The 27,928-nt window shown below is 41.9% G+C and overlaps 1 protein-coding gene across 1 annotated transcript in view; it reads right to left on the bottom strand.

Moving 5' to 3' along the window:
• The window catches only part of LOC145395654 (glutamate receptor-like), an 85,144-nt gene extending 57,885 nt beyond the window's left edge, over positions 1 to 27,259 (bottom strand). Inside the window, exons 1-2 of the mRNA XM_080269220.1 lie at positions 27,181 to 27,259; positions 26,748 to 26,851 (exon numbers count right to left, since the gene is read on the bottom strand). Coding sequence (XP_080125346.1) covers positions 26,748 to 26,851; positions 27,181 to 27,259 — 183 coding nt within the window. The remainder of the gene's footprint in view (positions 1 to 26,747; positions 26,852 to 27,180) is intronic.
• Between the last annotated feature and the right edge of the window lie 669 nt (positions 27,260 to 27,928).

Below are 27,928 nucleotides of genomic sequence, written 5' to 3'. Positions count from 1 at the left end.
TATTGCATCAGTTCTTAGCAGACAGCCGACACGGGTAGACTGTTTTACTGTGAGCTTGTAATAAACTCCTTATCTAGCTGTTTGTACACGGAGTTTCTATCACCAAAGTATTGCAAGTTACACGACTACTACGTACATCAAATGCTCAGGCTCCTATTTTTCTTAAAAATGCACGCTATATTTTTCACCCAAATGTCCGCAAATAGCGCACCACAGCCAAACTAAGGTAAATAATGAACTCATATTTGGTTTCCTATTCCTTTCCATGCACTCTCTCATTTATTAGAGCAAAAATGATTTTTGAGGAAAAAAAATCCCATTTTTTTGTGCATGGGGGGATCGACCATGAAACATAATGCCACAGTTAACGGGTTAAAAAGCACTTCATTCAGTTTTATTTCCCCTTTTTTTTTATTTCATATGACTTCAACCACGCACAGGGATTAGGCCAGGTTAGGTTAGGTTAGGTTAGATTAGATTAGGTTAGGTTAATAATAAAAGGTAAATAATTTGTTCGATTTTAAAGTTTTCAACTATTATTTGACTTCAACCCCTTAATGGGAGTTAGGACAGGTTTGGGTATGTGATCATTTGTGGTTGAAAGTATTGTCAATTACATTCAAAATGTGGGTAAATCCTCCCTGCAGAGAAAAAATTATATATATATATATATATATATATATATATATATATATATATATTTAGTACCAGTTTAACCCCTACACCACGGGCATGTTTACCAATGTTTTGCGTGTCCCGCGGGGTTATTCGGGCTCCGACAGACTCTCAAAAAATATTTGCCAAAAATCAGTTATTAGTCCTAGAATATTAAACTTACATATGCTTATGGCACATACCATCAGCTTTCTCCTGGAATGTTTGTTAAGCCTTCGTCTGTTACCGTAGGACTTGTGGAGACCTCTGAAGTTGGGTAACAAAGTCTCCACTTTACACTTCCCGACAACCCATAATATGATTACCACAGCCAGATATTAACACTATAAACACTATGATTTTCAAGTAGTTTGGGATCCATACTCCAAAAAAAAAAAAAACACTGTGAAAGCAATGAAAATTACGAGCCCGTCTGACCGTCGCACTTCCGCTAGTTCTCTCTTGGTACTCTGTCATTTATTATTCATAAAACCCCTCACACTTTATATTTCTATTACTATATCACACTTATATATATCTGGAGTTTTTTCCCATAAGTTTCCTTCAGTAGTATTAGTTTATTGTCACTGAAGTCATTCAATTTTTCATTCAGTAAAATACGTAGAGAGCCACGGATTCACTTTCACTGTTATAACATAAAGTATTTGTACTCATATTCTTATATTACTAATTACTTACATTACTATTTACATTTTCTATTGTATTTTCAATATTTACCCTTCTATTTCACTTACACTATGTTAGTCACTGTCACTTTCAGTAAGATGAAACTATAATACACTGTTCAATCATATGTACTGAACATCCATTGCTTTCACTTGCTATTTACACATTATTTACACATTATTTCCACATTACTCTCCTTTCCCACTTGCACTTTTAGAACTGCTTCTGGCTGTTGTAATCAAAGAAGCAGGTAACACAGAGGGGAACCTGGCACTCAGCGCACTGCCAAGAGGTGCGTTTGTGCTCAGGTGTGCATCGGGTGGTATGTGCACACACCTGGCACCTGTGGATCGCAGCCTTCCTTTTACCTGTGGCAGGCATTAGCTCCAGTCTGTGCCGATCCATATACGTCATCTGCTCAAGTCGGTCGGGAAGTGTTACTGGATGGCGCCTTGGAGTTGCTGCTGTCACCCTACCATATCTTTCCAGCAGCTGCTGGACACAAGTCCTGGCGAACAACCTCAGGGAGAAGGACTTGGGTGGCTTGACCTTCATCTTGTACAGGATGAAGGCGTTCAGCATCGTCATATCTATGAGATGCAGAAAAACTTTCCTGTACCACCTAGTATTCTTCCTGAGGCAGTCAATCTCACCAATCATCATGTCGGACTTGTCCACCAGCCGCATGTTGATATTGTAGTCTAACACAGCATCAGGTTTCATCACAGGTTCGCCCACTGTCTGTCATTTCCCCCTTATGTACGGTGGTGAGCATGTGCACGACCCTCTTGTCATGCCACCATATTGCCAGCATCTTCTCAGACTTGCGTAGGTGCACGTCTCCTCGCTGCGAGTTTCCTGCCTCTGTGAATTTAGGGAAGTGGGCACGATTACTTTTGACAGTGCCGCAGGAGCCAATGCCATGCTCTGAAAGGTATTTGGCAAGTTTCGGTGCTGTATAATAGTTGTCTGTATAGAGCACATGATTCCCACCAAAATACTTTTCAAGGAGCACTTTCACTACACAGCCTGAGAAGCCAAGGGGGTGTGTTTTATCCAGATCAACAGTGCTGGCTGAATAAATGACGAAGTCAAGGATGTACCCCATCTTACAGTCGCACAGTACAAAGAACTTAATTCCAAAGCGATGGCATTTGCTTGGAATGTACTGTACAAACCAAAGACGTCCTCTGAACAAAACCAAGGATTCGTCAATGACAACCTTCTGAAAGGGGTGGAAGAATGACATAAACTTATCCTTCATTCTGCTCAGAATCTCCCGGATCTTCCAGAGTGGGTCGGTTTGGGAAGGTACATTGTTGTCGGCAAAGTGCAGGTTTCCCATGATGTTCCGGAAGCGATCTCTGGCCATGTACTTATTGAAGGTGGGTGAGGGTAGTAAGGGGTCCAGTATTCTTCCAACTCATGCTTCTTGGAGTGTGGCATGAAATGCATGAGGGCAAAGAACACATACAGCTCCTGTACTCCCAGCATGGACCACTGTTGCATCTTGGCTGCACCTGTACCACTTGCAGCACGTTGTGATTCATACCTGTTGGTCTCATCACATATGTGCTGCATGACTTCGTCATCTAGGAAGGCCAAAAGGTAGTCCACACACTCAGCATTATCGTCAAGAGTGAAGGCAGGCTGTACTCCTGAGGAGCTCTCATCAAAAACTAAATGTTCTGGCACAAAATCTGACCCTTCCGTCCACGCGAAGGCGTCCAGGATTCCCTGTCGTGGCGGTGTAGGGTGGGTGGTGGTGGTGGGTGGCTGTGAGGCAGATTTACCCAATTCAAGGTCACTCGCACTGACCCTGGGTTGCCGTACAGCACTAGCAGCCCTTACTCTAGTTCCAACTCTACTTTTACTTGTCTGGGATTTACCTCTTCCTCTACGGCCTGCCTTCACTGTTGATGCTGGTGGTGACTCCGACGACGAAGACTCCAGAGATAACTCAGCAGAAGAAGAGGAAGAAATGAGTGAAGTGGGGCTTGGGGAACGGGGAGGTGAATCAACTCGGGACTCATGGCGGGCTGGGTCATGCGGGGCCATTGTTCTGTGGCTAACATGCCGCCTTTTCACTCCCTTCCCAAATTCCTTCCCTTGCTGCACTAACGGCTCCTTTCCCTTGGAGCTAGATACTACTTCCGACACTGAAGCACTCGTACTAGCACTTTCTGGCACGATTACCTCACCCGGCTCATCACACAATTCACCCGAATCGTCAAAATCACTATCCATCATCACCATGGACAATTCTGCTAGTTCACGTGCCACTGCAGTCACTAAGTACTTTCCTGCTTCCCTCACGACTTTTTTATGGGTGTAGAGGTCACGGGGCCCTTTGCAATGGGCGCAGAAGTGGCAGAAATGGCGGGGCGCGAGTGCGACATGGTTTGACCACAGCGGAGGACAAGGAACTAAATGCCGCGGCTTATCTGAGAAGGCAAGGGTTGGCAATGACACTGAGGCTGACAGCTGCTAACTTACATGCTGATAAATTATTGGTAGAAAATCTCGGCAATACATAAAGAAATAGGTAGTTCCAGGCGAATGTAAATGTCACTTAGGCTTCTCCCGTCCTTTCTGATATATATTTTTATTACAGACATAGATTACAAGGCATAATTCAAAGGGGAAATTACCGTGGTAATGTAGCGAATGAATGCACGTGAGGTGTTGTCAGGTGATAATTAGCCAATTCCTGGTGTATAACACTATCACTTACCTTTTTTTTTTTTTGGTATATATTATTTTGTATAAGTATAGGGCATAGGGCTTATTTCAGTGGATGAAATCTGTCGAAAAATCCGGGGGAAATTTGTGTAGCGCAGCGCGGAGTGGGAGGTGAGAGGACAGGGTAATGGAGGGAAGGTAGGGAGGGGAGTCAGGAAGGGGGAAAAATCGCTAAAATGTTAACAGTGGATGGGAGTACAGATGAGATTTGGAGTGCTGACTAGTGTTGGACATTGGCAGTGCTGATAGATGATACAAGCCACCTCTTGAAAGCCCGGGATAATTCAAAATAACACAGAATCACAAAAGTGATGCCCCACGGTATGATCCATTGCGCCTGAGCGTCACGAAAGTAACGCCCCGTGGTTAAGGGGTTAAGGATATTATTTCGAATTTCACTTCACCCAATTACAGGCCTTAGGATGTGTTCGCGGTGGAACTTGTTCCCTAAATCATGCAAAAAAGGGTTACTTCTCACCAATACTGAAAAACAAAATAAATAAAATACAGTGGGGTTGCACAGTACAAGAGTGGATGGGCAGTCCTTGTCCTTGCGCACTTTGAAATTGCGCACTGTGAATACATAATCTTATGAGAAAAATGACATATGGGCAGTACCCCCTCATAGCTTGACATTTTTTGACCTTTAGAGACATAATAAAGGGAAAATTTTTCAGATATATACTGCAGATATAGCTACAATAACAAAAATATGGTCAGTCACCTTAACAACAGTAGACAACATGCCTGATGGACGTAAACAACAGGGGTTCCGAGGCACGGCAGCACATTTAGAGTGTCCCCGCTGCACCACCCCCCACACCGCACATGTTTAACAGTTGCCAGTGTTGTATTATTCCAGGCTTTGATGAAGAAATTTATGGCCTTTTGAATGTTATATTTCTTCCAGAATGCAGCAAGTCATTATGATGGGGGTTGCAGGTATGCCAGGTGAAGCAGGTGGAACTGTGGAGGTGGAGGTGGCTGGTGAGTCGGGGGTGGCAGTGGAGGTGGAGGGGACGGTGGCGGGCGAGTCAGGGGAGGTGGTGAGGGGAGGATCCTCCATCTCACTGTTGCTCACATTTTTGGCAATTTCCTTCATCTCTGCTTGTTTGTCTGCTTCATTCCTTAACTTGTTATGGATGTATTTGCTGTATAACAACTTGGCATTCGCGAAATAATGTCATTCATCGAATCCAAACATTATTAAAGACTAAGTCTACTAATACTAAGTCCGTTCACATCAGGGAACAGGGAGGCGTGGCTTGTGTGTGACGTCAGCTGGCTTAAGTAACAGAAAATGTATAAAACCGCAGATTCAAATTAAACATTTATAACAAGGGAAAACCAAGCAGGGGAAAAAGTGCTTCGTTCACACCCCTACACCTTTCATAACACATTTCAGTCCCTTCCCTCACTTCACCGAACCGAAAAATATGTTATGGTCTGAGTAGTGGAGCAAACATCCATCCTCCATCATGGTCAGGAGTCAACTGAGCTGGTGTTTCGTGCCAGAGCCAGTCGACGTCACTCCGATGCTCTGCCCCATGCGCGAGCTTGGAGACGTTTTAGAAGGAAATGAACCGACTTGGTATTAGCAGACTTAGATTAAAGTAACTCGGTTTCTGTTCTAACTTACTGTTATTGCTGAAATCATTGTCGAAGTCGTTATTGGCGAGATCTTACTGTAGACTCCTCTTGAGCACCTTCCCCAAGAAGCTCTGAATTCGCAATGGGCCCATTGTGCGGGGAGGAGGGGGTCGCTTAGTCATTGAAAATAGTGGTTTTGGGCCACTCCTTGCCTCTACCTCGCGGATTGTGGGCTAAACTCCCGCAGTGAAGGGTTTTAGGTTATCATTTTTTTCACTCACATACTATGCGATTCGCGTACTGTGAACTCACGTACTGTGTGAGCCCACGGTACTATGAACTAAACAAAAAAAAATTCCCTAATTTACTGTACTTAGTGTTGTCTTGAAACTAATATCTGTTTTATTCTTTCAGATAATTTAACACTGTAATTCTCCTACATGTATAGAACCGTATAGAACCGCACATACCATGCAGCCAGCACTGTCCTTAAGAGGATTGTGGACAGCTTCTCCATTTGTCACACAGAACCTACACTGTACATTATTATTCTTGGTGGTAGCACCTAAGTAGGGTTTTGTTTTTCACAGTGCTCCCAGGGTTTCTGATTAATTGTTTGTAGTCTTTATATTTTCTTTTGTACTCTAAGAGGAGCAATGGATCTGGCTACTGACACAAACACGCTGCTGAATGTGCTGATGGTTGTTGGTTGTCTACTTTCCTTACCGTCCTATCTGATCCCCTGTTAACTTTTAGTATACAGTTAAGTTCCCCTATGACATTTTATTTTTTCCCTAATGAGTTGCCTCAATTAATTTTCTAATTACTTACTTTTTATCACATTGAGCTCTTCTGCAGAAGGTGGAATCCAAAGCTTTTCACCTCATCAGCTCTTTAAGATACCAATGTGAATGATTTTTCTGTAATACACAATATATAAATTTAACAACTACTCTGTATATTAATTTAAAACTTACCTATATTCATTAGTGTCCAATCTTGTGCAGACTATTGATGTATTGCACCTTATAGTCACCACAAGTTTCATGAGTTCCGTTCACCATTAACTATACCTTAACTATACTGTACAGTATAGTACATATACTGCATACAGTATGGTAACTATAGTTACAGTACTGTATGCAGTATATGAATCTTGCAGGACATTTATATAGTTTGCACATTATTGAAAATTAACCCGTTGATGATTATGATGAAACTTGACTGTTTATTTTATCTATCATTAGACAAGTTTATATGATTTAAATTAGGAAGGCTCTCTAGAAATCAAATGGATAAAAATAATTTACATTCAATCCCTAGATCCCACAAGTTCTTCCCAAGCTGAATAAATTATAGTCTATATGAGTTAATCGACTTATAAGCTAACAGTGCTTTGATGATTGATGAATTTGACAATTTATACTAGCTAAATTATTACTTTTATTCAGCATAGGAAGAACTTGTTCGAGTTAGGGAGTGAATGTATACATAAATATTTTTTTACCCATTTGGCTTCTAGAGAGCCTTCCTAATTTGCATGCATGTGATTTATTCCACCAGATATTACTCGTGAATTTCAACACGTCTATTACACGTGTTTAAATTCTCGTGAAACGAACTATCAAAAGAGATCAGATATCCACATCTTTTAGACATCTCCAGTCCACATCTTTTCCACGTGAAAAATGCGACATTTGCCCCCTGCGGGGGATTTTTTTTTTTTTTTTCATGGCCATCACCCTGAAGGGGCATTAGGCCAGCAAGAATCGATAATCATGAAAGCCAAAATAATGATATGAAATATTTGCATCTATTTCATACCAATATTAAGTTATTGTTCGTGATTATGAAACATAATAAGTAATAAAGAATACATCAGTATACATGGATAGTACCAAGACAAATACTTCCATCTATACATCACATGTAGACTTATTACTATGCTACTACAAAATAATCAAATAGTTATCAAATAGATATATTAAAAAAATAAAAAACAATAAAAGGAATAATTACAAATTTACTGGTCCTGAACAAAAGAAAAAAAAAAACATTTATATATATGTCACCTCCTCCTGCGGTTCACAAATATATAAAAGTGTATTGACGTATTTACATATGTACAGAAACCATATCCCTATATACAAATATATATATATATATATATATATATATATATATATATATATATATATATATATATATATATATATAATAAGGAAACCACAACCAAGTTCATAAAATAAATCACAACTCTCTGAGTAATCTGGTCTCTTTCAGGAAAGTCATTAATTTATTAGCCACACCAAAGTCCCCATCACCCAAGACAGAATCAAGTGTGAAAGGGAACGCATTTGTCCTACAGTAGGCAGCCAGAGAAGTACGTTCCCCAGCATACCTACAGCAGTACAAAAGGATGTGACTAATAGATAACACCGCGTCACAGGTGGTGGCAGCCAGAGAAGTACGTTCCCCAGCATACCTACAGCAGTACAAAAGGATGTGACTAATAGATAACACCGTGTCACAGGTGGTACAACGCGATGGAAATTGTCTGTTAATATATGGTAACATATGTGTCAATAGGGTGGAATTCATGTGGAGGCGGGCTAAAGCGACCTCCTCCCATCTGTTTTCTCGGGAGGAACTGGACCAGTCACATATGGTCCTTTTGACAAATGGAGTTGCCAGGTCGGTCCACTGACTTTGCCACAGAAGATTAATTGATTTCTTTCTGAAAGAGAGACTAGACTGTAGCTCACGGGGAACGTCCCAAGTCTCCTCGAGTTTTACAACCAATTTAGCTAGTACGTCAGCCTGCTCATTGCCGTAAATACCGCAATGACCAGGCACCCAGATCAGAGAGAAGGATTTAGCACATGTGTGCAGCTTATTGATAATGCGGCCCAGGACCTCATGTGAATCAGTCCTGCATGAATGAATTGCCAGAAGGGCTGACTTAGAGTCCGAAAAAATGACAAAACTGTCGTGATCTGAACACAAAGCAAAGTCTATAGCTTGATCTATGGCAAATAATTCGGCAGTGAATACAGACGTATGGGGGGACAAGCGAAAACGGATGCGGCACTCTGTAGACCACACACTCGCACCCACACATTCATCCATCTTAGAGCCATCGGTGTACAAGTGGAATGATGCTAGGTGTATAATGATGATCATCCGGAACAACCGTCGTACCTCCACCTCTGGTGCCTTGTACTTTGCAGCGGGGAGCCAGTCAGTATTAAATGTGGTAGCAAGAGATTCCCAGAGTGCTATTTTTGATGTCAAAACCTGATCCCCATTAGAAAGGTCGTACCCTAACACCTCACAGAGGAAGTGAAGCCTAACAGCCACCGGCTTGAGGGCCGCATACAGCAGGTATTCCCACTGTAGGAGGATCCGACAAGTTGGAAGGCCAAGTGAGCATTTACGGTGGGTAGTGATACCATAAGAATATAGCAGGTGGTCACGTCGTAAACGGAGGGGAGGCACATTAGCCTCCACTTCCAACCACTCCACACGAGTACATCGAAGGGCTCCGAGACATATATGCAAGCACACGTTCTGAAGCACATCAAGTCTATGGAGTACAGCATCTGATGCCGACCCATACACTTGTGAGCCATAGTCAAGCTTGGAACGGATAAGGGACTTATACACCATCAATAAAGACGTTCTGTCTGCTCCCCACGATTTACCGGGAAGAAACTTGAGGACGTTTACTTTTTTACTACAAGAAACAAGCAAATGATTAATATGTGTTCTCCAACTGAGCCTACTGTCAAAATGTAGACCCAGGAATCTTACTGAATTTTGAAAAGGTATCGGCTGATTGTCTAAAGTCAAATGCAAAGGAGGTACGTTAAGTTTACGAGTATAAACAACACCGACACACTTAGGGACGGAAAATTTAAATCCCCACTCCAGGGCCCAACGCTGAACAGATTCAAGTGCCAGTTGAATCTGCTCTGCCAAGGACTGTGCATTGCGGGAAGAGTGCCACACTGCACAGTCATCAGCACAGAGTGAGTATCTAATCGTCCTGGGGACGGAAGCAGATGACAGAATGTCATTAATGGCAACGCTGAACAAAGTAGGGCTAAGCACACTTCCTTGTGGTACCCCGTTCTCTTGGACAAATATGTCCGAAGTTACATTACAGGGTAACCTGACAGAAAACGTTCTGTCAGTAAGGAAGTTCTGAAGGAAAATGGGCAAATTACCTCTTAAACCATAAGCGTAGAGTTTACGTAATATTCCGTTTTGCCAGGTCATATCATAAGCCTTATGAATATCCAGAAAAATTCCTATCATGAATTCGCGATTGGCAAAAGCCTCGGCTATACAATGCTCCAGGTGCACTATCGGGGGATGGGAAACGATACTGAAATATATAACATAAAGAGGTACTGCAGACATAGTGTTATTTTGAGATGGATTGTGGGTCATTATATACATTGATTCTAGCAATCTTAATATTTGATGAAGAGGCTAATATTTTAAAAAACTCTTTTTTTAAGTATAATAGCACAATATTCACAATGGCCTCTTACTGCTGAGTGAGGAGGGGTCCAGAGTCTTCGGCCTGTACTGATCGACTGACCCATATGATGCTGTGTCCTAACCTTGAAAGCACGGATTGTGCTACCAATATACCCGGCCTGGCAACCTGGGCAAGTGAAATAATAATCAACAGATGAACGTAGGTCGGTAGGAACAGGGTATTTAAAGTGAAAAAAAAAAAAGCCAGTTTTGAACGAATTACTTAGTATAATCTTGGTTAATCTGAGAATAAAACCTAACAAGGCTGTGAATTAAAAGGTTTTTCATTTGAACCGAGATATCACCCAAGTGGGGTACACTAAGATAAAATAGCTCATTACTAGCAGTCCGGATTGGTTGTTTAGGCATGTAATGGTTGTTAAGAAAATTCCTTACAAGAAGACAGAGCAAGTTATCACTAAGGTCATTATTTACAAAATATTTCTGTAGGAAGCAAATCTCGTCATGGAATAGAGAATGTGTAGATGCGATATAAAATGTCCTATACAACAAGGTCTTAACAGCATTGATTTTAAACATTTTACTACAATAAGTGAAAAAACTGCTACCCAAATCTGAGAAAGTAGGCTTACGGAACACAGAACACAGGAATTTACCATTATCTCTCCTAACCAGGATATCTAAAAATGGGAGACAACTGCTGGACTCAGTTTCACTCGTGAGCTGTATCTTATCATGGCGAATGTAAAAAAAATGCTTTAAAATAATCCCTTCCCGTTGAAGGAGTTTTGATTTCCATCGGTTTTCAAACAGATTCCCTTGGAAAGGAATGGAAAATGTTCAGGTTGGTAGCCCTGTTAAGCCCGAAACGACCCATCCTACTGATAACTGGTACAGTGGAGCATTAGAATTAAAAACTATCTATCTATCTACATACCTATGCTGCTTCCCCCAAGGAAAAGGAGGTAGCCGAGACAGTACGACACACTCCTCATTTACTCATCCATTCAAACACAGTCATTCGCATCTTAGCCCCAAAGGGGAGAAGGAACAGATCCTCACCGCACCCCACCACACAAGGGTCAACTGCGCAGTGCAATCAGTGACATCCGCAGCACGGCCTGACAGCAGAGCTGGTTTACCCCTGCCACATCATAAGAGACCCATCCCCTTACCCGCACCTGACATGATTAGCTAATCAGACCAAATGCGGGAAAATATCCCCTCAGGGCTGCGTCATCATTTATTCACAATTTCTCTCCATTTATTTCTGTCACACATAGCCACTCTTCCTTGCTCAACAGACATCCCTCTCGCATCCAGCGCTCTCTTCACTCTATCTGTCCATCCTATTCGTGGTCTTCCTCTCAGCCTTACACCTCTCACATCAGATCTAGTTATCTTTTTCACCAATCTCTCATTATCCATTCTTTCCATATGGCCAAACCATCGCAACACCCTCTGCTCAACTCTACCAGCCATCTCCCGAACAACTCCAGTTCTCCTTCGCACTTCATCATTTCACACTCGATCCATATGCGTCACTCCACACATACTCCTCAGACAACTCATCTCAATTACATTCAAACTTTTCCCCTCTGCTACACTCATATTTCATGTTTCAGCCCCATATAACGCAGTCGGTACCACAACACCCTCATACAGCCTTCTCTTTACATCCATTCTAAGTGAACGACATCTAAACACTTTTTTTCATTCCTCCCAGCACCTTTCCTACTCCATTCATTTTAAACTTTACTTCTGCATCTATTCAATCCATAGCAACATGTGACCCTAAATATTTAAAACACTCTACCTCCTCAAGCAACTCGCCAATCAAATCTATATTCATCCCCCTACCATCTACCAACCTCGTACACTTCATCACTTTACTCTTATTGTCATTTACCTTCAATTTCCTCCTTTCACACACCCTTCCAAACTCCTCACCAACTGTCTCAATCTCTCCTCTGAATCAGCCACCAGTGCATTATCATCTGCAAACAGCAGCTGCTTCAGATTCCACTCTCCACCATCAACATTCACCAGACTCAGACCATCACCTAAAACTCTTGCATTCACCTCCCTTACAACACCATCCATATAAATATTAAACAACCAAGGCAACATCACACATCCGTGTCGCAGCCCCACTCTCATGAGAAACCAATCACTCACAGCATTTCCCACTCTTACTCACGCTGTACTATTTACGTAAAAACTTTTCACCCCTTTTAGTAACCTACCATCAAGTCCATACAATCTTAAAACAGTCCACAAAGCCTTCCTATCAGTTCTATCATACGTTTTCTCTAAATCCATGAATGCCCAAAACACATCCTTGCCTTTCGCTAAATACTTTTCACACACTTGTCTCACAGCAAACATCTGATCCACGCATCCCATCCCTCTCCTAAAGCCACACTGCTCATCACCAATCACTCCCTTTGTACCCTCTCTAACTCTCACAATCACCAATCACTCCCTTTGTACCCTCTCTAACTCTCACAATCACCAATCACTCCCTTTGTACCCTCTCTAACTCTCACAATCACCAATCACTCCCTTTGTACCCTCTCTAACTCTCACAATCACCAATCACTCCCTTTGTACCCTCTCTAACTCTCACAATCACCAATCACTCCCTTTGTACCCTCTCTAACTCTCACAATCACCAATCACTCCCTTTGTACCCTCTCTAACTCTCACAATCACCAATCACTCCCTTTGTACCCTCTCTAACTCTCACAATCACCAATCACTCCCTTTGTACCCTCTCTAACTCTCACAATTAACACTCTACCATAAACCTTACCTACAACACTCAACAGACTCATACCCCTAAAGCTAGTACATTCATACTTATCACCCTTGTCTTTATACAACAGGACCACACAAACACTTGCCCAGTCAGTTGGCACCATACCTTTCACAAAGCACACATTCAACAATCTTACTAACCAGTCAACAATAGTCACCCCACCACCCTTCAGGCATTCCACAGCACATTCATCCATACCTGCAGCTTTCCCCGTTTTCATCACCTTTGCTGCCTTTTCCACTTCCTCCTTCATGATCAAAGAATCATTCAACTCTCGCAACACATTCCTTGCACCCTTCCATCCGCCACAATCTCAGCCTCCCTCTCCTCCTCTACATTTAACAATCTTTCAAAATACTCTGCCCATCTCTTCCTTACTGGATCCATCTCAATTAACATCCTTCCATCCTCTGCTTTTACTCGCTCTTCCTTCCCAGACTCTCTCTTTCGCACCCTTTTCACCTCCTTCCAGAACATTTTCTTATTCTGTTGAAAACTCTCAGTCAGCCACCTACCCCAACTCTCATCTGCTGCCACTTTAGCATCACGCAGAGCCCTTGTCGCCCTATTCCTCTTTTCCTTATACCTCTCATATGACACCTCATCCTTCCTCTGCAGCCACACTTCATATGCACGTCTCTTCTCAGCCACAGTCATACTTCCTCACACCACCATTCACTTCCTTTTCTTACACCACCACCCACACGTCTGCATGCCCCACCACAGCACTCTTAAACAACTGCCATTCCTCCTCCACACTGCCATTTTCTTGATCTTTCACTGCGTTCCACTCATCTTTCAATTTCTCCTGATACTCTATCTTTTTCTCTCTTTTATCCAACTCACTCACTTTCAAAACCTCCCTGCCACACCTAACCCTCCTAACTCTCACCCTTCTCTTACCTACTCTTAACTTTCCCTCCACCAGGTAGTGATCAGACATACCTCCACCCTTCCCTCTCAGAACTCTCACATCCAACAATCTTCCTATTACATTCCTAGACACAACCACATAGTCCATCAAAGCTCTATCAAAAACCCTTCCACCCTCCTGTCTCACCCATGTATACTTATAAAAATCTTTCTTCTCAAACAGCGTATTCCCAATCACCATCTGTCGCTCAACACACATCCCTATCATTAGTTCCCCATTTTCACTTCTTCCAGGCACACCATGCATACCAAGTACACTTTCAACTGCTATATTTCCCACTTTAGCATTCAGATCTCCCATCATTACCACATTCACATTCGCTCCAAAACTCTGCAGACACTCATCAATATCATTCCAGAAAGACTCCTTCTCTTATGTATTAAAAACTAATACATCAAAACACGCATATCTCGTGCTGGATAATGAAAGCACGACAAATTTGAGATGTGGGAGGTCACCACCACAGCCATACTGTTGATTTGTATTCAGTCATAAATACTATTCTGACCAGCACCACAGCAGTGTTCACTCCTCAAGACAATATTCTTAAAATAACCTATATTCGAGGAATATTATTATCTTTAATGTTGATATTCGTAAATGTAAGAATGGCTTGTTAACGTCCGTTTCATTTACTGGCATGGCGGTGCTCACTTGTTTTTTCCAGTTGGAAGACATGAGCCGAACGAGTCGTGTGACCTTGATGGCAGAGTTTCCTTTTCCTGCCAAATTAACAAACAAAATACTTCTTGAAAAAAAAAAAAAAATCCTCGTGCGACCCTGGCCATAATATGTAAGATTTGTCAGTGTCAGATCATAATCATAAGACTGGATGAATATCGGAGGTAGTACGTCGTCTGCTCTGTTTATATCTGACTAAACATTCAGCACATGGGTAACACTTTTAAAGAGATACAAATAGCACTTTAAAAATCAGTATATCGTTGTAAATCGTATTAATAATATTGCACAGCAGTTTTCATCGATTTTTTTAATAATATTTAAGACAATAAACTACACAAGAACGGACAAAAATTGCGAAGGGATTTTTGAAGAGACGGGTCAAATGATTCCGTCAACTTCCAATAACTGCAGCTGCTCCAAGGCAAGATCCTGCCCTCCAAGCAGCTCAGAAAGAGAAGGATTTTTTTTCAGAATACCAATTTAGTGAAGGAAAAGGTTAATAATACGGGCATAAAAATCAGCCACGATACTGTGTACGTGAAAAAAAAAACACACACAGACACGATCTGAATACGAAGAAGATAAAAAAGGGGGATGTGAAACGATGCTAAAACAGTAATGTAACATAAAGAGGTACTCCAGACATTGTGTTATATATAGAGATGGAATATGGGTCTTATATACATTGATTCTAGCAATCTTAATATCTGAAGAAGAAGTTAATATTTTAAAATACTCTTTATTTAAGTATGATATCACAATATTCACAATGGCCTCTTACTGCTGAGTGAGGAGGGGTCCAGAGTCTTCGGCCTGTACTGCTCGACTGACCCATAGGATGGTGTGTCCTAACCTTGAAAGCACGGATTGTGCTGCCAATATACCCGGCCTGGCAACCTGGGCAAGTGAAATAATAATCAACATCGGAACGTAGGTCTGCAGGAGGGTCTTTAACGTGAGAAAATGAGCCAGTTTTGAACGAATGACTTAGTATAGTCTTGGACAATTTGAGGAAAAAATTTAACAAGGCTGTGAATTAAACGGTTTTTCATTTGAACCGAAATATCACCTAAGTAGGGTACACTAAGATAAAATAACTCCTTACTAGCAGTAGAGATTTGTTTTGCAGGTATATAATGGTTGTTAAGGAAATTCCATATAAGAAGATAGAACAAGTTATCGCTGTAGCCATTATTTACAAAATATTTTTGTACGAAGCAAATCTCGTCATGGAATAGAGAATATGTAGATAAGAGATAAAATACCCTATGCAACAAGGTCTTAACAGCATTGATTTTAAACATTTTACTACAATAAGTGAAAAAACTGCTACCCAAATCTGAGAAAGTAGGCTTACGGAACACAGAACACAGGAAAGTACCATTATCTCTCCTAATCAGGATATTTAAAAATGGGAGACAACCGCTGGACTCGGTTTCAATCGTGAATTGTTTATCATGGCGAGTGTTAATATAGTGTAAAAAATTCTGAACACTGCTTTTCTCTCTAAATATGACAAACGTATCATCAAGATACTTTCGGTACATCCATGGTTTAATATTGCTTGGACAATCACTTAGTCATAATTCATCAAAATAACATAAACAGATGTTGGCAAAAGTAGGTCCAAGGGGTGATCCCACAGCAACATTATTAATCTGTAGAGTTCGTTATTGAAAATGAATAAGCCATCCTTAACACAAACGGCCAAAAGTTCTTTGAATACATTAATTTTCTTTGAATACAGTTTGTAAGTAATGGCTAAAATGATAACTTCTATCGTCTTCAAAGAAATTTTCTTAACATCCATTACATGCCTAAACAACCAATCTCTACTAAGAAGATATTTTATCTTAGGTTGCCCTACTTGGGTGATACTTCAGTTCAAATGAAAAACCGTTTAATTCACAGCCTTGTTCGATTTATCCTCAAACTGACTATGATTATACGAAGTAATGCATTCAAAATTGGCTCATTTTTTTCACTTTGAAGTCCCTGTTCCGACAGACCTTCGTTCGTCTGTTGTTTACTGTTTCACTTGCCCAGGTTGCCAGGCCAGGAATATTGGTAGCACAAGCCTGGCATTTTAGGACAGACGAACATATGGGTCAGTCGAGCAGGACAGGCCGAAGACATGGGTCCCCTCCTCACTCAGCAGGAAGAAACCATTGTGAATATTGTTATATCATATAAAAAAATAGTATTTTAAAATATTAGCTTCTTCATCTAATATTAACATTGCTAGAATTAACCCGTGGCGTCCCGTCGACGTACTTCCACGTCCTCACGTTATGTCACTGCCAATCCCGTTGACGTACTTCAACGTCCTGCAATTGCAAGGTTCATAATTTCCACAATTTTCAAAATTCGTGCGAGATTTTCGATTCGCCCACGTACCCAAGCCTTCCCTACCTGCCCCCAGGCAGGCAGCGTCCCAGACCCCGCGTGACCTGCGCTCACCCTTGTCTCGGTCACTCACCTGTTAGCAGTGACCCAGGTCAGACATGGCGCGTAAAGGTCTCTCAGACGACGAAATACAATCCGCCCTGGATGCCTTCACTGGAGATAGTGATTCTCCACTTGATGATGATGTGGTGGATCGAGATTATGTGCAGCCTGAGGAGGAAATAACAAGCAGTGATGAGGAGGTCCCTTCGCCCCGGAAAAAGCGGTATGTCACATATCGTAAGGCAAGGGAAGGCCAGCCTGCACCCAAAACACCTGCATGGACCTCTCTCCATCCCCTAGAGAGAGATTCTGATGAGGACAAGGATGAGGACGATGACGATGACGGCGGCTTAGGACGTGATGTTGCCTCGTGGTTGGGGAAGGAAAAAATCTCACCCCGAGGATCAGAAGGTGTGGCGAGAAGGCAAATAAAGTATGGCCTAGTGTTTTGTCTGGGGAAGACGAAAGTGGTGTGGTGGGAGTGCGGGGTGAAAGGGAAGTGGTGTGAGGGAGGCAGCACGAGCACGTGGTGCACGTAGGCCTAGGGGAGAGGAGGTGGAGCCACTCCCCAGCACGTCTTTCGCCATACAATATTCCCAAACTTCCTCCACACAGCCCCAGGATGTGGGGAAAGGAAGGAAAGGGAAGGGAAAGGGTAAAGGAAAAGGGGGAGGGAAGAGAAGTGCGAGTGATGAAAGGCGCCGCTCTCCACCTCCCCCACCACCACCAATGTTGCCTTGTGCCTTCAGCCATGTTTCAGAGAGTACCATAACTTCCTACACTACTGAAACTGTGTGGGATGGCGATATGACGCTCAGTATAATGGTAAGGCCAGTGAGTATGTGCCAAGTCTTATATAAACTTGAAACGGGTGTAACGTTTGCAGGAAAGTAATGTATAAGTTGAGAAATAGTGTAAGTTGAACGAAGTGATATGAAAACTACACCCACTGTATAAATCTGCGAAAATATGACGCTCAGTATAACACTCTGGTCAGTAAATATGTGATAGCAAGAATATAAAGTGGAAACGGGTGTAATGTTAGCATGAATAAAACGTATAAGTTGAAAAATAGTGTAAGTTGTAATAATTGATGTTACGAGTACACCTACTGTGTAAATCTGCGAAAATATTATGCTCAGTAGAACATTCTGGTCAGTAAGTATGTGATAGGAATTATATAAAGTGGAATTTGTTGTAATGTTAGTAGTAAGGTAATTTACAAGTTGAATACTAGTGTAAGATGAAACAAATGATATCGCGATAACACTCACTGTGTAAGTACGCCCTAATATGACGCTCAGTTGAATCGTAAGGTCTGAAATTATGTGATATCAATTATATCAAGTGTAAACATGTGCAATGTTAGTGGAGAATTATTATATAAGTACAAAAATAGGTTGTAAGTTGAAATAGTAGTCATAGCGACTTCACCGTGTGTTATTATGCGCTATTATTACGCTAAATATTTACATAAGGCCTGAAATTATCTCAAAACAGTTCTATAAAGTTGAAAAGTGTATAATGTTATTAGGGAAGTATTATGTAAGTAGAAAAAACACAATACGAGTTGAAACAACAGTCACAGCGAGTTCATTCACTACGTAAATATGCGCTAACATTACGCTAAATGTTATCGAAAGGCCTGTGAATACATAAAAACAGTTCAATAAAATGTAAAATGGTATAATGTTATTGTAGAAGTATTTTGTAAGTAAAAAAAATGATATGTATCATGATTTTAGAATGTTAGCGATTCATCGTGACCAAGTTGCCCGATTTTGCTCGTTTCGCACGATGGTACAATGCTTATTTCTGCTCTATTTTTGTATAAAATCCAATATACTCTTTTATCACATGTTTTTATGTTTGTAATAAATGCATATCTACTTACTTTCATTGGTTTCCCAGACTTATAATACCATAGAAAACGTTAGAGGCTCAGACCGCCTACGGAGAACACGGGGCCAGGTGGGACCAAGGCATACCTGGTTAGGGTAATTATGGACCCTGGGGAACAATTTCTTTGCCACTGACCATTGTTTCTGACCAAAAGCGAAAGTTTCAGCAAAAAAAAAAAAAAAGGGTCGAAAAATGGTCGGGATTGGGGGGTACCAGTGGTCAAAAAGTGGTCGGGATGGGGCGGGTTAATGTATGTAATGACCCATAATCCTTCTCCAAATAACACTACGTCTGCAGTATCTCTCTATGTTACGTAACTGTTTTAGTATGCATTCCTCGTATATATATATATATATGTATATATGTGTCAATGTATATACATATATATATATAATTTTGCCTTAATGACCAGGGGCTCCGGCCTCAATGGTCGATAGGCAAAAAAAAAATATATATATATATGTATATATGCATTCCGAGGGACTTTTCATGGATGGCTGTGGAGAAAGCAGACGTGTGCTGATCTATCCTCTAGCTGCAGGGTTGCTTCACTGGCAGTAGTTTTGTGTTTGCATTAGCTCTGTTAAAGTTAGGCTAGCTAGCACTAATACCATTCCTAGAATTATAGTAGGTGTCTATATCTATTTACTAAGATTACCTTTACTTACTCGCCCACGGAGGGTCCCCCTCACTGATCGCTATGGGGAGTGAATCAACACGGTCGGGCCTCCCTGGAGTGGTTTGAAAGGGCAATCTTAGCCTTAGGTGCCTTGCCCAGTTTTTTTGTCCCTTGTTTGTTTCTTCTTCTCCTTCCCACTTCCCCCTTTGAGGGAAGTGGTTACTATGGCGGACACCCCTACTGCCTCCTCCCCTTTCAGGGGGGAATGTGGTCCTGATGACTCGACTGTTCAATGGACAGACAGTCCCCAGACTGAAAGGCCCTGGACATGCCCTCCACTAGACATTGACTTAAAAAAACGCCTGTTTTGTTTTGCAGCACGTGGTTGATTCTACTCCCCTGTCCAGCTTCAGTCCCTTCCTTATCAAGAAGGTGATTGATGGATGTGCAGGAGAAGTGGAACAGGTGAAAAAACTTGCCAGCAGAGATCTTCTCGTAAAGACTGCAAACTCGTCCCAGGTTAAGGATTTGATGAAGTTGAGCAAATTTCATTGTTATGATGTTGAGCCGAGGATCCCTTATTCCATGAATTCCTGCAAAGGTGTTATCACCTGCAGGGACCTCATGGTAATGGAAGAGGACAACATCATCCGTGAACTTACTCAGCAAGATGTAATAGATGCCCACTTTATAACTCGTTTTCTGGAAGGTAAAAGGACGAAGACAGCCACAGTAATCTTGACATTTGGAAAAGTATCTCTTCCTACTAATGTGAAAGTAGGATACGAAATTATCAATATGAGACCATACATTTCCAATCCCCTTCGTTGTGGAAAATGTCAGCTCTATGGACACCACAAAAAGACTTGTCAGGCTTCCAACTTTGTGTGTGGCAAGTGCGTGGCTGTAGGTCACTCTGCTGACGACTGTACATCCGAGACTGAGTGCTGCTTTCACTGCAAGGATGCTCACATCCACTTCCTCGAGGGTTTGTCGGAAGTGGAAGGAGGAGAAGGATGTCTGCACAGTGAAAGCGACAGAGGGCATTTAATTCTATGATGCTAGGAAGAAGGTGGAGTTGTATGCAATTCCCAAGCCTAATACCTCCTATGCATCGGCGGTTGTGTCCCGTCCCGTGATGTGCACCATGGAGACACAGACTGACCTTACCTTCGCTCCTCATGCCACTCGCCCTACCTCTCAGTCTAGACCCCCTGTACGTTCCAACTCTGTTACGGACATCCCTATTGCTACTTCCTACTCTCAGGCTGCCGCTGCTCCTTCGCAGTCGGTGCGACCAAAATCGAAGTCCGACAAGTCTGATAAGATTAATCTGATCACCCTCACCAAACAATAACGTCCTCATGTTCTTCCTGCTCCTGGTCCAGCGAGGGAGAGAAAGTATAGCTCTTCCTCGGTGGAGTCTGGAAGCCTTGTTATGGACGAAAATATGGAGGTTTCCGTCAGCAAGCACCGAGAAAGGTCCCCCGGTAGCCACTCGCCTGTTGACGGGCGGTATAAAAAAACTAAGAGCACTGGCCACCCTCGTATATCTTAAACCATCGCATTCACTGCTTTACAGTGGAATTGTAGAGGCTTTGGGAATAAATTACACAATATAGCATTCTTGCTTTCCATACACAAGCCAGACGTTGTTTGTTTACAGGAGACGTGCCTGGAGGATCATCCTGATCCTCCACAGATCAAACACTACCTCTTGGATAGAAGATATGAAGGTCACAGAGTTGCCATATACACCCACATATCACACCCACAAACGGAAGTGATTCTAAATTCTGCTCTGGAAGCTGTCACGTCCAGAGTAAAATTTAATAACACATATCTTTCTATTTGCTCTCTGTACTGTCCTCCACATGGCCTCATTGATAGTGATGCTTTAAATTCAATATTTGAACATCTTCCTGGGAATAAGTTAGTGTTGGGCGACTTTAATGCCCATCACTATCAGTGGGGTAGCTTGAGGATTGATGGTCGTGAGGAGCAAATGGCCGACCTAATATTACGGTCCAACCTCTGTCTTCTGAATGAAGGTAGAGCGACTCGTGTAGATGATCGTACTGGTAACTTTTCGGCAATTGACTTATCCTTGGCCTCCCCTGGTATACATCAAGACTTCTCGTGGGACTCTTATGACGACTCCTTGGGAAGTGATCATTTACCCATCTGTCTTTCTTATACACGCAACATCGTTTTGGACCCTCCATCTCCAAAATTTAACTATAAGAAAGCAGATTGGGGATCCTTCCCAAGGATCGCCAATTTAGATATATCTGGGGTGACCATAGATGTTAAGGTCGACAATTTTACCAAATCCATAGTACATGCAGCTGAGGCTGATATTCCCAAGGCTTCTACAGTTCATGCGAAGCATAGAGCACATTGGTGGACGCCGGATTGCCAACAAGCATTAAGGACACGCAACAGAAGATAAAGGATTTTTGATAGTCAGCCCACTAAGGAAAATTGTATTGCATACAAATAGGCACGGGCCGAGGCAAGGAGAATAATAAGGGCCAAACGTGACTCCTGGCAGTCCTTTGTGTCCACGGTGATTCGTACTACACCATTAAGTAAAGTGTGGTCCACTATAAGAATATCAAATAATAAAGGCCCATACTTCCCTGTCATCACCCTATAGGTTAAAAATAACATCTATGACGATCCCGTGGACGTTCTTAACATCCTGGCCAGTTTTTCTCATGTAAGTAGCTCAGCCAATTATTACCAGAGTTTCCAACATCATAAACGCTGAGCTACAATTAATAGACTTTGCCACAGAAGACGTAGACTCCCAGTACAACCAAGAGTTTATGCTAGATGAACTGCTCCTTGCCCTTAAATCCTGTAAAGACACCAGCCCTGGACCAGACACCATCATGTACGGTATGATCCAGCATCTTAATCAGGACAACCTGATTAAGATGTTAGCATTGTACAATGAGATTTGGGCGTCTCGAACGTTCCCAAACTCATGGCATTTTGCACACGTCATACCGATACCCAAAGAGGCTGGTCGTCTTATGAATCCCACTTCATTTCTTCCTATTGTGTTGACTTCTTGTCTATGTAAGGTCATGGAACGAATGGTAAACAATAGGCTTCTTTTTGTTTTAGGGTCGAATAATTTGTTATATGATCAACAATGTGGCTTCCGTAAATACAAAAGTTCACTAGATCATTTAATGAATTTGGAGCATTATATTTCAGAGGCATTTGCCAATAAAAAATTCATGATAGGGATGTTCTTGGACATCCATAAAGCCTATGACATGACATGGTGACATGGTATACTAATTAAGCTCTCTGCTTATGGTTTAAGAGGAAATTTGCCTATTCTTTATTTCAAATTTCTTAAGGGACAGGACTTTCTCTGTCAAACTGCCCCATAATGTAACATCGGATATTCTTATCCAGGAAAACGGGGTGCCGCAGGGAAGAGTGCTTAGTCCTACTTTATTTAGCATTATGATCAATGATATTCTGTCATCAGCTCCCATCCCCAGGAATCTTAAATACTCGCTCTACGCTGACGACTGTGCAATATGGCACTCCTCCCATAATGCACAGTTTTCGGCTGGGCGGATTCAAGCCCTTGATTCCGTCCACCAATGGGCCTTGCAGTGGGGATTTAAGTTTTCCATCCCTAAGTGTGCCGCTGTAGTTTTTACGACTCGTAACGTACCTAATTTGTGCTTAACTTTTGATAATCTGGCGGTAGCTTTTCAAAATTCTGTAAAGTTTTGGGGAATACATTTTGATCGTCGTTTGAACTTCAAAATTCATGTTAATAATTTGATTGCTCGTTGTGATAAACCTTTAAATGTCCTCAAGTACCTAGTGGGTACTACATGGGGTGCCAACAGAAAATCTTTATCAATGGTGTATAAGTCCCTTATTCGACCAAAGCTAGACTATGACGCACAAGTGTATGGCTCGGGATCCGATGCCACTCTGAACGGATTGGATGTGTTGCAGAATAAATGTTTGTGAATGTGTCTTGGAGCCATCTGGTGTACCCGTGTAGCTCATATTGAAGTGGAGGAGAATGTGCCTTCCCTATGTATTCGCTGTGACCACCTGGACTAATCATACGGTATACAAACATTAAGGAAAAGTAATATCGGCAATATGGCCTGTACACTCCTGCGTCAATATCACCACCTCATGCGGGGGGTGCGTTGGTCACTTGCCATTCGCCTCCACTTACTGACTCAGGAGCTTGGTGTGGACCCCAGTGACTATGACAAGTTGGTGTTAAAAAATATAGTGACTTGGGTGCCACCCAGCTTTACTGTTGATGTAACATGGCTCCCAGCACCAAAGGCCAAGGCACCGGAGGCGGAGGGCCACCACTTGTTTCGTAACATCATCGTGATCACTTGGGGTCCCACCAATTGTACACTGATGGTTCGAAGTCGAGTGAATGTGTGGGTGCAAGTGTATGGTCGACAGAATGTGTCCTCATGTATTGGTTGCCGACTCATATATCTGTGTTTACCCCCGAACTTTTTGCTATTGGCAAAGCCATAGACTATGCTTTAAATTCTAGGCATGACTCATTTGTCATATTTTCAGATTTAAAATCATCCCTTCAGGCGATTGCTTCTTGCACTACGGATTCTAATGAGATCCAGGGCTGCATTGTTAATAAACTGCATTCATGCAACAAGTCATTCACGCTGATCTGGGTGCCTGGTCATTGTCGTATCTACGGCAATGAGCAGGCTGACTTACTTGCAAAGTCGGCTGCGGAGTTCGAGAAGACTTGGGACGTTCCTCGTGATCTACGGTCGAGTCTCTTTCTCGGAAAGAAATCAATAAATCTTCTGTGGCAAGGTCAGTGAACCAGACTAAATATTCCAACATGCAAGCCATACCTGGGCGACTGGGACACTGCCAACCATCCCAGTCACCTGCAAGAAAAATTGTTGGCTCGTTTGTGGCTTAATGCCACCATCCTAATGCACATGAAATCTTATATGGAAAGATGATTCCCACTGCACTGTCACGTCTGTGATGCGGTGTTATCTATCAGTCATATCATCCTGCGCTGTCGGCGATTTATTCGTGAACGCGCATCACTTATAAATTTCTGGTGCGCAGCAGACGTCTCCTTCATCCTTTCCACCATCCTGGGTGATGGGGACATTGTTATGACATAAATTGATGGCTTTCTTGAGAGAGACCGGACTGATCAGTGATGTGAATTTTTTACTGTATGGGTATGATTTTTATCGACTGTAAATATGTATATATTGTACTATTAATTAGGGTTCACAGTTGACATACTTGAAATAGTTCCTCCTTCTCACTGATCTATTTCTAATATTGATGTCTCCTACATTAAACCCGGCTCCTCGCCTGACAGTCGTCAGCTGATGAGTGCAAGTGTGCAATATAGAAAGGTACTGGGCACTTGCAGTCGATGGTGGTCGGTTGGGCGAGGTCCTTCACTTTTTGTACATATTATGTAAATATATTATGACAGAGTTAGAGAAAGAACAGAGGAATTAGTTGGAGAAGAACAGGGAGGCTTTAGGAAGGGAAGAGGTTGTGTAGATCAAATATTCATTCTTAGATCTTTAGTGGAAAAGTTTCTAGAGAAGGGAAAGAAGTTGTATGCGGCTTTCATGGATTTGGGGAAAGCATATGACAGGGTGGATAGACAAGGATTGTGGAAAGTATTAAGAATATAAGGTGTAGATGGGAAGTTGTTGAATGCTGTGAAGAGTATGTATGATGGTGCTAAGGATGCAGTGCGTGTGGATGGTGAACTAAGTGAATTTTTCTCTTTGGAGGTTGGGTTGAAACAGGGATGTGTCATGTCTCCATGGTTGTTCAATCTGTACATGGATGGGGTAATAAAAGAGGTACAAGGTAGGGTAGTGGATGTTGAAGTGGCCCTGGTGAGAGAGGATAGTGTTTGGAAACTCCCTGTACTGTTGTTTGCAGATGATACTGTGTTATTGAATGAAGACGAAGGGGAGCTGCAAGGTTTGGTGGATGAGTTTGGGAGAGTGTGTAAGAAAGGGACTCTAAAGGTGAATGTAGGGAAGAGTAAAGTGATGGTCTTTGAGAGAGGTGAAGTCAGTGAACGTACAGCGAGGTTGGATGGTGAGGAATTGGAAAATGTGAGTACGTTTAAGTACTTGGGTAGTGTGATGAGTAAGGATGGAGGTTTGGAGGGTGAAGTGCTTGAAAGGGTACAGCAGGGAAGTATACCTAGGCTGCTTCCCCCAAGGAAAGGGAGGTAGCCGAGACAGGACGACACACTCCCCATTTACTCATCCATTCAAACGCATTCATTTGCATCTTAGCCCCAAAGGGGAGAACAGACAGATCCTCACCGCACCACACCGCACAAAGGTCAATTGCGCAATGCAATCAGTGACATCCGCAGCAGGGCCCGACAGCAGAACTGGTTTACCCCTGCCACATCATAACAGACCCATCCCCTTACCCGCACCTGACCTGACTAGCTGATCAGACCAAATGCGGGAGAATATTCCCCGGGGGATCTGTCCGTTCTCCCCTTTGGAGCTAAGATGCGAATGAATGTGTTTGAATGGATGGGTAAATGGAGAGTGAGTCGTCCTGTCTCGGCTACCTCCCTTTTCTTGGGGGAAGCAGCCTAGGTATATAGATAGATAGATAGATATATATATATTCTTTCCCATTCCCCCCCCTTTTTTTTTCTTCATGTTTATCTGGGCCCTGTGTCTCTGTGTTTTTTTTTTTTACTTACACAGTATTGTGACTGTTTATTGATGTTTTGACTTGATTTTTTTGTTTCCCCTTTTAGATCACTGATAATGACATTTTAAATGTTGAAACGTTTGTAATAAAGATGCTGTTCACATCAACGCTCGTTGTCCTATTCTTTCTGGAGTTGAGATTCCCTTCGAACACCCAACTACCTGACGTCAATAATGTTTTATTCCACATATTTTTTATTTGTCAGCAATTGAGGGTTTATGTAGTCCAAATAATTCAGCACAAATAAGAATTTTGGAAATATAATTATTAAATATAACCATCATTAACTACTCACAAGAGATGTGCTACCTGTAACTCAATCAAATCGCTCTGTGGTCTCAAAATGAAGAGACTGTGATGATAACAGCCAGATTACCTACCATGGAACGTGCTTTCATTACTATGATAATGAAATAATCATGTTGTGAGATGGCTTCTAATACAGCACTCACAACCTCGGCTTCCACACCTGTGCTACTCTTATCTATATCAAAAGAAGAAATACGTTCAAGCAAGAGAACACTTCTTAGTTTCGAGAATAATTTGCATTTTTTTGTTACTTTCATTAAGTCTTAAATGAAGTTCACAGCTCTATAAACTAGGTTTGCGCCTTTATGAACTAGCAATGACACTGTCGACTTATTAACATTACTTGTATTAACAGTGTTGTTATACTGTTCAAAACATCATCAGCCTAAACCAAAGAGTGATTATACTGAACACTGACATGAATTCATTTCAGTATCCAGGATATGTCGGTGCTTAAGCAAAGAACCATAGGGAAACGAGTGTTATGGGTACATAAAAACCTACTTTTAAGAGGCATTGGTCCACCAGCAACCATCACAAGTAGGAGAACTTGGAGAGTCACCTGAACTGTTGCTTCATTCATCTCTGAAAAAGGTTAGTTGAAGAATGTAAAACTTTATTGGAAGTAGTTCTCAGTCTTACGTTCATCCATCCATCATTAATTTCATTCTTGATTATCTCATCAGGAGCAACACAGCCCAATGTTAGACAACTTAGTCAAGACACTGAAGCTGAGACTGGTCTGTTGCAAACTTCCTACTGCCATTATCTGAGGAAAAAAATGAGATAATACTAAGCCTTTATGTGATACATCCAGATGATGCACCTTCCTACTAAGCTAACATGTGTCGTTTCTTTGGTTATAGAGCTGCTTCCCATCTTTGTAAATCATCGTGTTGTTACAGGAAACCATGTGATTTTAGCTTGTCACTCTGTGTAGAGTTACCTGACGGTACCACCACTTAGAGTGAGTTGACTGGGGATGCTCTCGCTTAATAAATCTTTTTTAGTTATGCCAAATAGTACTGTAGGATGATAAAAATTCTTAAATTATACACGAATTGACCAAGCTAGGCCTAAACACACCTGGCTGCACTTACATGTTGATGGGCAAAGCAACACAGCTGCACAGTTGTGTTGTATTGGAGTTACTATTGCTGCTAAACATGTGTAAAGATTGTGACTCTTCTCAGCTGCTTTACTTCTCTATATTTTTGATTAACTAATGAACATTCACGAAACTGATTCACTA

This window comes from Coenobita brevimanus, chromosome 32 (genome assembly GCF_032717465.1).
Source record: "Coenobita brevimanus isolate Jiangsu-jjx chromosome 32, ASM3271746v2, whole genome shotgun sequence".
NCBI lineage: Eukaryota > Metazoa > Arthropoda > Malacostraca > Decapoda > Coenobitidae > Coenobita > Coenobita brevimanus.
This window is presented reverse-complemented; position numbering and strand designations above follow the sequence as displayed.